Source organism: Pristiophorus japonicus, chromosome 20 (genome assembly GCF_044704955.1).
Source record: "Pristiophorus japonicus isolate sPriJap1 chromosome 20, sPriJap1.hap1, whole genome shotgun sequence".
Taxonomy (NCBI): domain Eukaryota; kingdom Metazoa; phylum Chordata; class Chondrichthyes; family Pristiophoridae; genus Pristiophorus; species Pristiophorus japonicus.
Genome location: NC_091996.1, coordinates 17,232,926 through 17,245,060, shown reverse-complemented (window position 1 = coordinate 17,245,060; position 12,135 = coordinate 17,232,926). Strand labels below are relative to the sequence as shown.

Here is a 12,135-nt window from a genome sequence, read left to right as displayed (position 1 = left end):
GGTATCGCGAGATATATCCAACAGCGGGCGTACAAAGGGTTCTGTGTTCAACCCTGAGTCATAGGGAGCAGGTGCTTATTTGTAACACTGAAGACAATGAAATGATCTCATGTAAAAGCCCCCCAAAAAATACCTCTCCCCGTCACCCAGAGGTTATTGGTATTTAAACACATGGAGACATACGAGTTCAGAAGGACTCTCATCTTACCTGTAGAACCCGGTCTTTAATCCATAATTGCGTAATATCTTTTCACAAAACGCACACGTGGAACCCTAAAATAAGCAAAAGAAAACTCAGGTTGCCATTCCAAGGATAGACATCAACAACAGAACGAGAGAAACAAAGAAAAAAAAATGCCCGGAACATATTTAGACTTCCGGAGAAGGGCTGGCCTGCAGGAGAATAATATATTAAATCCTGAGCACAAACCCCTACAGTGGAAGAGAACCCAGATTTCTGTCATCATAGTCCTTACGTCAGCTGTGGCTCAGTGGGTAGCACACTAGCCTCTGAGTCAGAAGATTGTGGGTTCAAATCCCACTCCAGGGACTTGAGCAAAAAAAAAATCTAGGCTGACACTCCAGTGCTGTGCTGAGGGAGTGCTGCACTGTTGGAGGTGCCGTCTTTCGGATGAGACATTAAACTGAGGTCCCATCTACTCTCTCAAGTGGACGTAAAAGATCCCATGGTATTATTTCGAACAAAAGCAGGGGAATTATCCCTGGTGTCCTGGCATCCCTCAATCAACATTAAAAAAAAAATCAGATTATCTGGTCATTATCACATTGCTGTTTGTGGGAGCTTGCTGTACGCAAAAAGGCTGCCGCGTTTCCCACATTACAACAGTGACTACACTTCAAAAGTACTTCATTGGCTGTAAAGCGCTTTGAGGTGTCTGGTGGCCGTGAAAGACACTATATAAATGCAAGTCTTTCTTTTATTAAAGATTTAAGCAGCGTTTCAGAACTTTATTAAATGAGCATTTTACCTTACCAGGGATAGATGCAAATAAAGACCTCCTTGCTGTTTGTGGGACTTTGCTGTGCACAAATTGGCTGCTGCGCTTGCCTACAAAACAGTGACAGAACTCCAGAAAGTAATTTGTTGGCTGTGAAGTGCTTTGGGACATCATGAAGCCCTGAAAGATGTGATATAAATGCAAGTTCCCTCTGAGTAATAATCCTCAGAAATTGACAGAACGCAACAATTGTAGAGAGGCTCCTGACACCGAGCGCTTCACACAGCTGATCAACGCTAGTTTCGCTGAAGAATTCATAGAACTATCCCGCCCGTTGCCTCCTGTCCTCACATACATTGTCCCAACATTTCTTTTGTCACATGGGAGTGGGCCATCTATTACAGCAGTAAACAAAAAGGGATTTTCATTCATTTCATTTTTCGATCCCAGCTCCCCCTCAGTTTTTTTTTTCGTTCCTGGGATGTGGGCATTACCGGCAAGGCCAGCATTTATTGCCCAACCCCAATTGCCTTTGAGAAGATGGTGGTGAGCTGCCTTCTTAAACCGCTGCAGTCCGAGTGGTGAAGGTACTCCCACAGTGCTGTTAGGAAGGGAGTTCCAGGATATTGATCCAGCGACGAAGAAGGAAGGACGAAATACTTCCAAGTCAGGATGCTGTGTGACTTGGAGGGGAGCGTGGAGGTGGTGGTGCCCATGCACCTGCTGCCCTTGTCCTTCTAGGTGGTAGAAGTCGCAGGTTTGGGAGGTGTTGCCGAAGCCTTGGCGAGTCGCTGCAGTGCATCTTGTACACACTGCAGCCATGTCACCCATCATTCCTCAGTTGAGACACAGGGAAGCAAACTTCCAAACTTTTGCCAACCCCATTCTTTGCAAGACCATCAGGAGTGAGTGGCCAAGAGCAATCCCCCCACCCACCCAACCTCCAATGAGTCCTGAGGCTCTGCATGCTTCCCCCTTCACCAGGGTACATAGTAGCATAGCGGTTATGTTACAGGACTAGTAATCCAGAGGCCTGGACTAATGATCTGGATCCATGAGTTCAAATCCATGGCAGTGGTGGAATTTAAATTCAGTTAACTAAATAATCTGGAATTAAAAACCTAGTATCACATCGTAAAAACCCATCCAGTTGACTAATGTTCTTCAGGGAAGGAAATCTGCCGTCCTTACCCGTCTGGTCTATACGTGACTCCAGACCCCCAGCAATGTGGTTGACTTTTAACTACCCACTGAAATGGTGTAGCGAGCCACTCAGTTGTATCAAACAGCTAGGAAAAACAATAAGTCATACGGACTGCAGTGGTTCAAGAAGGCAGCTCACCACCACCTTCTCATGGGCAATAAATGCTGGCCTTGCCCACATCCCATGAATTAATAACAAAAATCAGGAAGCTTACATGGGCGAGAAATCGAGGTGACATCCCTCAGCCTGGAGCCCCAGCACATTAAGCCTTGCACTGCAGGTCTAAAACCCTCAGAATTTCCGTGTGTTCCAGGCTGTATCCCGTGTTAAAGAAAACAGACCACAAATCGCAAGGTACACAGAAATATTTCCGGCTGTCCCTGTCCTTTTTAAACCCATTTACTATCAGTTAGGGACTGACCTTGCCCTTTGTCCCGGTCACGTGGATGATGGCGAGCTGGTCCAGCTCCTCGATCTACCAGCAACAAAAGAAAAGACACAGAGTTATTGGTACAACGCAGCTTCTAACAAGAGAGCACCAATCACGTCAATCGTGGAACTATTCTGGTGAGGATCTGTTAGATTGGGATACATGCCATCTTTCATTTCCCCATCCCTCTCTTCCCCATCGCTCTCCCCCGCTCCTCCTCCTCCTCCTTCTCCTTCTCTGAAGGTGCTGACTCCGCAAGGTTCAGTCGTACAGGTCCCATTGCCCTGGGGTACGGCACCTAAATGGCCATTCTTCATGTAGAAGTCTGGAGACTGAATGCCCCACAGGTTATTCAGCCAAACAATGCCGACACCTGCACACTTACCAGTGGGTATAAGAACATAAGTAACAGGAGTCAGCCATTTGGCCCCTCGAGCCTGCTCCGCCATTCAATAAGATCATGGCTGATCTGATCTTGGCCTCAACTCCACTTTCCTGCCCGCTCCCCACAACCCTTGCCTCCCTTATCGTTAAAAAAAATCTGGCTACCTCCATCTTAAATATATTCAATGACCCAGCCGCCACAGATCTCTGGGGTAGAGAATTCAAAGGATTCACGACCCACCGAGAAGAAATTCCTCCTTATTCCGTTTTAAATTGGCGACCCTTATTCTGAAACTATGCCCCCTAGTTCTAGATTCTCCCATGAGGGGAAATATGGGAGAATCTAGAGTAGGAACAGGAGTAGGCCCCTCGAGCCTACTCCTGTCATTTAATAAGATCATGGCTGATCTGATCATGGACTCCGCTCCACTTCCCTGCCCGCTCTCATTAACCCTTTACTTCCTTATCGCTCAAAAATCTGTCTATCTCTGCCTTAAATATATTCAATGACCCAGCCTCCACAGCTCTCTAGGGCAGAGAATTTCATAGATTTACAACCCTCAGAAGAAATTTCTCCTCATCTCAGTTTTAAATGGGCAACCCCTTATTCTGAGACTATGTCCCCTAGTTTTAGTTTCCTCTATGAGTGGAAATATTCTCTCTGCATTCAGCTTGTCGAGCCCCCTCGTTATTTTATATGTATCGATAAGATCACCTCTTTCTTCTGAACTCCAATGTGCATAGGCCCAAGCTACTCAACAGCAGGGAGGTGTTACTACAATGGTACAGGGCCTTGGTGAGGCCACACCTGGAGTATTGTGTACAGTTTTGGTCTCCTAACTTGAGGAAGGACATTCTTGCTATTGAGGGAGTGCAGCGAAGGTTCACCAGACTGATTCCGGATGGCGGGACTGACATATCAAGAAAGACTGGATCAACTGGGCTTGTATTCACTGGAGTTCAGAAGAATGAGAGGGGATCTCATAGAAACGTTTAAAATTCTGACCGGTTTAGACAGGTTAGATGCAGGAAGAATGTTCCCAATGTTGGGGAAGTCCAGAACCAGGGGTCACAGTCGAAGGATAAGGGGTAAGCCATTTAGGACCGAGATGAGGAGAAACTTCTTCACCCAGAGAGTGGTGAACCTGTGGAATTCTCTACCACAGAAAGTAGTTGAGGTCAATTCACTAAATATATTCAAAGAGAAGTTGGATGTAGTCCTTACTACTAGGGGGATCAAGGGGTATGGCGAGAAAGCAGGAATGGGGTACTGAAGTTGCGTGTTCAGCCATGAACTCATTGAATGGTGGTGCAGGCTCGAAGGGCCGAATGGCCTACTCCTGCACCTATTTTCTATGTTTCTCTGGTTTTTTTTTGAACCTATCTTCATAAGTCAACCCCCTCATCTCCGGAATCAATCTCGTGAACCTTCTCTGAACAGCCTCCAATGCAAGTATATCCTTCCTTAAATACGGAGACCAAAACTGTACGCAGTACTCCAGGTTTGGCCTCACCAATGCCCTGTACAGTTGTAGCAGGACTTCTCTGCTTTAATACACTCTCCTCCTTGCAATAAAGGCCAACATTCCATTTGCCTTCCTGATTACATGCTGTACCTGCATACTAACCTTTTGTGTTTCATGCACAAGGACCCCCAGGTCACACTGTATTGCAACACTTTGCAATTTTTCACCATTTCAATTATAATTTGCTTTTCTATTTTTTCTGCCAAAGTGGATAACCTCACATCTTACCACATTATACTCCATCTACCAAATTTTTGCCCATTCACTTAGCCTGTCTATATCCCTTTGCAGATTCTTTGTGTCCTCCTCACAATTTGCTTTCCCACCCATCTTTGTATTATCAGCAAACTTGGCTACATTACTCCTGGTCCCTTCATCCAAGTCATTAATATAGATTGTAAATAGTTGAGGACCCAGTACCGATACCTGCGGCAGCCCACTAGTTCCTGTTTGCCAAATGGAAAATGACCCATTTATCCCTACTCTCTGTTTTGTTAGTTAGCCAATCCGCTAGCCATGTTAATATATTACCCCCAACTCTGTGAACTTTTATCTTGTGCAGTAACCTTTTATGGGGCACCTTATCGAATGCCTTCTGGAAATCCAAATAACACATCCACTGGTCCTCCTTATCCACCCTGCTCGTTACATCCTCAAAGAACTCCAGCAAATTTGTCAAGCATGATTTCCCTTTCATAAAACCATGCTGACTCTGCTTGATTGAATTATGCTTTTCCAAATGTCCCGCTATTGCTTCTTTAATAATGGACTCCAGCATTTTCCCAATGACAGATGTTAGGCTAACCGGTCTATAGTTTCCTGCTTTTTGTCTGCCTCCTTTTTTAAAATAAGGGCGTTACATTTGCGGTTTTCCAATCCACTGGGACCGCCCCCAGAATCCAAGGAATTTTGGTAGATTACAGCCAATGCATCCACTATCTCTGCAGCCACTTCTTTTAGGACCCTACGATGTAAGCCATCAGGTCCAGGGGACTTGTCCACCATTAGTCCCATTATTTTAACGAGTACTACTTCATTAGTGATAGTGATTGTATTAAGTTCCTCCCTCCCTATAGCCCCTTCATTATCCACTATTGGGATGTTTTTAGTGTCTTCAACCGTGAAGACTGATACAAAATATTTGTTCAACATCTCTGCCATTTCCCTGTTCTCCACTATTAATTCCCCAGTTTCATCCTCTGGGGGACCAACATTTACTTTAGCCACTCTTTTCCTTTTTATGTACCTGTAGAAAATCTTACTGTTTTTATATTTCGTGCTAGTTTAGTTTCATAATCTATCTTCCCTCTCTATTATTTTTTTAGTTGTTCTTTGCTGGCTTTTAAAAGTTTCCCAATCCTCTGGCCTCCCACTAGTCTTGGCCACATTGTATGCCCTTGGTTTCAATTTGATGCCATCCCTTATTTCCTTAGTTAGCCACGGATGGTTATCCCTTCTTAGTCTTTCCTTCTCATTGGGATATATTTTTGTTGCGAGTTATGAAATATCTTCTTAAATGTCTGCCACTGCTCATCAATTTTAATCTATTTTCCCAGTCCACTTTAGCCAACTCTGCCCTCATACCTTTGTAGTCTCCTTTATTTAAGCTTAGGACACTGGTTTGAGAACCAACTTTCTCACCCTCCAAATGAATTTGAAATTCAAGCATGTCCTGGTCACTTATTCCTAGAGGATCCTTTACTACGAGATCATTTATTAATCCTGTCTCATTACACAGTACCAGATCCAAGATAAGCCTGGTCCCACAATGTACTGTTAAAGGAAACTATCCCGGATACACTATGAACTCATCCTCAAGGCTAGCCTGGCCAATTTGTTTTGTCCAATCAATATGAAGGTTAAAATCACCCATGATTATTGCCGTTCCTTTATTACAAGCCTCCATTATTTCTTGATTTATACTCCGTCCAACAGTGTAGCAACTGTTAGGGGGCCTATAGACCATGCCCACCAGTGACTTTTTCCCCTTATTATTCCTTATCTCCACCCAAACTGATTCAACATCTTGATCTTCTGAGCCAATATAATTTCCCACTAAAGCACTGATCTCATCCTTTAGTAACAGTGCTACCCCACCTCCTTTTCCTTTCTGTCTGTCTGTCCTTCCAAATTGTCAAATATCCCTGAATAATTAGTTCCCAGCCCTGGTCACCTTGCAACCATGTCTCTGTAATGGCGGTCAGATCATACTCCCTGCATCTACCCAGTCAAGCCCCCTCAGAATCTTATATGTTTCAATAAGATCTCCTCCCATTCTTCTAAACTCCAATGAGCATAGGCCCAACCTGCTCAACCTTTCTTCGTAAGTCAACCCCTTCATCTCAGGAATCAACTTAATGAACCCTCTCTGAACTGCCTCCAATGCAAGTATATCCCTCCATAAATAAGGGGACCAAAACTGCACGCAGTACTCCAGGTGTGATCTCACGAATGCCCTGTACAGTTGTAGCAGGATTTCCTTACTTTTATACTCCATCCCCCTTGCAATAAAGGCCATCATTCCATTTGCCTTTCTAATTACTGCTGTACCTGCATACTAACTTTTTATGTTTCACTTAAAGAGGACACCCAGATCCCTCGGTACCGCAGCATTTTGTAATCTCTCTCCATTTAAATAATAATTAGCTTTTTTATTTTTCCTACCAAAGTGGATAACCTCACATTTTCCCCACATAACTAAACGGCGCTCAGAAGTAGAAAACCCTGGTAGATTTAACCCACTCTAGCCACCCAGACACTGAGGCCGACTGTAGTGTCCCCCTCGCCCCAGCCGAGGTCAGCTGGCCCCTTCCTTCGCCCATCACATCTCTAGCTCCCAGGTCACTGCCTTCAAGAAGCACGCAAGATCGGCTAGGGTGTATCCACCTGGCAAATTCCTCCCCCCCCACCCCGTCCCCACCCACAGGGCGACGGGTTGACCAGACGCCTGGATTGGAAATCAACCATTTGGGTGGGTGTTTGGTGAGGTGTCTCGACCTGAATATATTTTGTGAAGAGCGAGCCCAGTTGTTACGACAGCGAGCAGCTGAGCCACTCGGATCAAAGTGCTCCTGGTTTGACCCCTGTTCTGTGCCGAGTTCACGGATCTCAGTGCAAGCTGCCGGCGAGGATGGCCCCGTCTCTGGGCCAAGGAGAATAAATATCAGCCCCGGGATACCTGCTCCTCGTCATCATCCAATGACCACTGCTGCAGAGGACACTCGTAGATGTGGCAAGAGGTCAGGAACGTGCTGCTAATAGCAGTCACTTAAATTGTAAGGTTATGGAGAAAGAGTGGGTGAGTGGGACTAATTGGATAGCTCTTTCATAGAGCCGACACAGGCACGATGGGCCGGATGGTGGCCTCCTGTGATGTATGATTCTATGAATCTCCCCACTCAATCGGCGAAAGCTTGAAGCCCTTACCATCATGCCAGCTTGATACACAAAGGATTTCATTGCTTCCAGAGTGCCCTCCATCCAACCGCGCTCCCGCTCCCGCCGGATCTGCTCCAGGGTGCTGGCATTAGTCTGCAGAGTGTTGAGAGCCTGGACTGCATCCTGGAATCAAACACAAAGAGCATGGGTCAACTAAACATTAAAAAAAAAATCAAATCGGTCTCACCGCTTCTTAATAGTACAGAAAGGCCAGTCAGCCCATCATCTTCCGTGGCTTGGAAATAAAGCGACTTCGCAAGAGGGTTGCCCAGGCCCCAGCGTGCCCTCTGGAAAGGCAAGATGGAGAGGGCACACACTGCCTGCCTGCCCTCCCACTCTCCATTACTGACATCACTTGACGCCGTTCCACTCAAAAGGAAATGGTCAGCAGCAGTGACACGGACTAAGGGGAGACACCGACAGCCAGAACTGCCACAGTTCTCTCATTCCACACACCCAGCCAACATATATCCGAAGTCTGGAACTTTCATACCAAGTCCCAGCCATACAGTTACAGATTTTGCCGTTGCAGACTTTGGCTGAGCATTACAGCGCTGGCGGTGATCGGTCCGTCACTGGAGCTGCTGTTCGGCGCATTACCGGGAGCAAGCTGAAGTGATCAACAAAGAGCCTCATCAAGCTCAAAAGGTGTAATTAAAACGGCCACTGTTGCAAATACACAGCAGGTTTGTGGGGGGGGGGGGGGGGGGCACCAGTTAAAAGCAAGAGACAGGTTAACACTTTGGATGCGTGCCTTTTTTTCTAAATGTTAAAAATGGCTGACTTGCAATTTGCCCCAAGTATGTTCAGTGATAACACAAGATCACACATTACACATTGCAGAGACTAGGGAGGGGCTTCATAGCTGCAATGTGATACCAAAGGGAGTATATATGCTCATGATGCTATAATTCAAACCCCACGATTAGATTTCAGTCTGTACACTGATATGACCTTACTATACAGTATAAATGCACACGAGGCTCATACTTGAGAAGGTCACTCTGTGGGTGGAGCTTCCCCTTTTATACCTGAAAGTCCAGGTTAGGAGTGCCTCCCACAAGTTCGCCCCTTGTGGTCAATGTTCTCAAGGTGTACAAACTTAGGTCAGATTATACATGGGTTACAATGATAGTTGAATACATGACATCACCTTCCCCGCAAAGTCTTATTGGGATCACAGGTTAAGTCTCTCTGGTGGTTTACGCTCCTCCTTGTAGAGCGCCTGAGTTGGGGTTCCGGTTGTTGGGCGCTGGTCTGAGTGTCTGCTCTTTGCGGTGCCTCAGGCCTGTCCGGACTGCCCACAGTGACTGGGCTCTCCTCCACTTGGTTCCGGTGTTCGGTCACCTGTGGTAGAGTAAACGCTATGTCGTGTTCTTCCTCTGCTTCTTCTATGGGGTTGCTGAACCTCCTTTTAGTTTGATCCACGTGTTTGCGGCAGATTTGTCCATTGGTAAGTTTAACTACCAAAACCCTATTCCCCTCTTTGGCAATCAGTGCCTGCAAGCCATTTGGGCCCTGCAGTGTAATTCAGGACAAAAACAGGGTCATTGACATCAATGCCCTCGCATTCCTGTCACGGTAGTCACATTGTGACTGACGCCTGCTCTCAACAATTTCTTTCATAGTAGGGTGTATAAGGGATAACCTGGTTTTGAGCGTCCTTTTCATTAGCAGCTCTGCGGGTGGAATCCTTGTGAGCGAGTGTGGTCGGGATCTATTGATCAACAGGAGGCATGATAAGCGGCTTTGTAGGGAACCCCCTTGGATTCTGAGCATCCCCTGTTTGATTATCTGCACTGCTCGTTCTGCCTGGCCATTTGAGGCCGGCTTGAACGGTGCCGTTCTGACATGGTTGATTCCATTGCCTGCCATGAAGTCCTGGAATTCAGTGCTTGTGAAGCACGGGCCATTGTCGCTGACCAAGACATCCGGTAGACCATGGGCGGCGAACATTGCCCATAGACTTTCTACCGTGGCAGAGGATGTGCTTGAATTTAAAATGGCACACACAATCCATTTGGAGTAGGCGTCTACTACAACCAAATACATTTTTCCCATGAAAGGACCTGCGTAGTCCACATGGATGCGTGACCATGGCTTGGCGGGCCAGGGGCTAAGGGGGGCTTCGCTGGGTGCGTTGCTCAGCTGAGCACACGTGTTGCACCTGCGAACACAAAGTTCTAGGTCTGCATCTATCCCTGGCCACCAATTGCCTTCATCATGACAATACCCGGGTGCTCATTGTGAAGTTCTCTGATAAACACCTCTCTGCTCATCTGGGGCATGACTACTCGGTTTCCCCACAGTAGGCAATCGGCCTGAATCGAGAGTTCATCCTTGCGCCTATGGAACGGTTTAAATTCCTCAGGGCGTGCCCCGTATGTGGCTGCTCAGTCCCCATTCAGGACACATTTCTTAACTAAAGACAGTAGCAGGTCTTTATTTGCCCAGACTTTGATCTGACGGGCTGTCACAGGTGAGCCTTCGCTTTCGAAAGCTTCTACAGCTATGACCATCTCAGCATCATGCTCAGTTGCCCCCTCAGTGGTGGCTAGTGGGAGCCTGCTGTGTGCGTCGACGCAGTTTTCAGTGCACGGTCTGTGCTGAATTGTATAGTCATAGGCAGCTAACGTTGAGTGCCCACCTCTGTATCCGGGCCGATGCAGTCGCATTTATGGCCTTATTGACGGCCAAAAGGGACATTAGGGGTTTGTGATCTATCTCCAGCTGAAATTTCCTGCCAAACAGGTACTGGTGCATTTTTTTTTTTTAAACTGCATATACACATGCTAGTAGTTCCTTTTCTACCATCCCGTAGCCCCTTTCTGCCTGGGACAGACTTCTGGAGGCATAAGCTACCGGCTGTAACTGACCATTGCCATTCACATGCTGCAACACATACCCGACCCCATAGGACGACACATCGCACGTTAAAACAAGTTTCTTACACGGGTCATATAACATTAAATTTGTTGGAGCATAACAAATTGCGTGCTCTATCAAAAGCCCTTTCCTGGCTGTCCCCCCACCCAGACCCAATCGCGACCTTTGCTTAGGAGCACGTGTAGCGGCTCTAACAGCGTGCTCAATTGGGAAGAAAGTTACCAAAATAGTTCAGGAGCCCCAGGAACGAACGCAGCTCCGGCGTGTTACGGGGTTTGGGTGCTCTCTGGATCGCTTCCGTTTTGGACACAGTAGGTCTGATCCCATCTGCTGCTACCTTCCTCCCCAGGGATTCTACCTCTGGAGCTAAGAAGACGCACTTCGCCTTTTTCAGTCGCAGCCCTACCCGGTCCAGTCTGCGTAGCACCTCCTCCAGGTTGTGGAGGTGTTCTTCAGTATCACGACCCATGAGGAGGATGTCGCCTTGAAAAACCACCGTCCTTGGAATCGACTTGAGGCGACGTTCCATATTTCGCTGAAAGATCGCGACGGCCGAACGAATCCCGAACGGACATCTGTTGTACTCAAACAACTCCTTGTGTGTCGTGATGGTGGTCAGCTTCTTCGACTCACTCGCCAGCTCCTGGGTCATGTAAGCTGAGGTCAGGTCCAATTTTGAAAAAAGTTTGCCACCGGATAGCGTCGCAAAGAGGTCCTCTGCTCTCGGTAGCGGGTACTGGTCTTGGAGTGACACCCGACTGATGGTGGCCTTGTAATCGCCACATATCCTGACCGACCCATCCGCCTTGAGCACCGGCACGATCAGGCTCGCCCAGTTACTGAATTCGACTTGCGAGATGATGCCTTCCCTCAGCAGGCGGTCCAATTCACATTCTATCTTTTCCCACATCACGTACGGAACCACTCTGGCCTTGTGGTGTACTGACCTGGCGTCCGAGTTTATGTGAATCACTACCTTGGCCCCCATGAAAGTGCCAATGTCGGTTTGAAATAATGAATCAAATTTGTCCAGGACCTGTGAGCATGATACCCGCTCCACAGAAGAAATTGCATTGGCATCGCCCCATTTCCAGTTCATGACAGCAAGCCAACTCCTCCCCAGTAGTGCGGGACCGTCCTCCGGGACAATCCAGAGTGGCAACCTGTTCTCCGAATCTTTGTGGGTCACATCTACCATGGCGCTGCCTAGCACCGGAATGATCTCCTTTGTATATGTCCGTAGCTGTGCGTCAATTAGCAATAATTTTGGCCTCCTGGCCTTGGACACCCACAATCTTTCGAACTGTT

General features: G+C 47.1%; 1 protein-coding gene across 2 annotated transcripts in view; it reads right to left on the bottom strand.

Moving 5' to 3' along the window:
- Positions 1 to 12,135, bottom strand: part of fpgs (folylpolyglutamate synthase) — a 92,699-nt gene that overhangs the window by 46,548 nt on the left and 34,016 nt on the right. For both annotated transcript variants that reach the window (XM_070863811.1, XM_070863810.1), the window contains exons 2-4: positions 7,930 to 8,064; positions 2,585 to 2,638; positions 209 to 273 (exon numbers count right to left, since the gene is read on the bottom strand). In XM_070863811.1, coding sequence (XP_070719912.1) covers positions 209 to 273; positions 2,585 to 2,638; positions 7,930 to 8,064 — 254 coding nt within the window. The remainder of the gene's footprint in view (positions 1 to 208; positions 274 to 2,584; positions 2,639 to 7,929; positions 8,065 to 12,135) is intronic.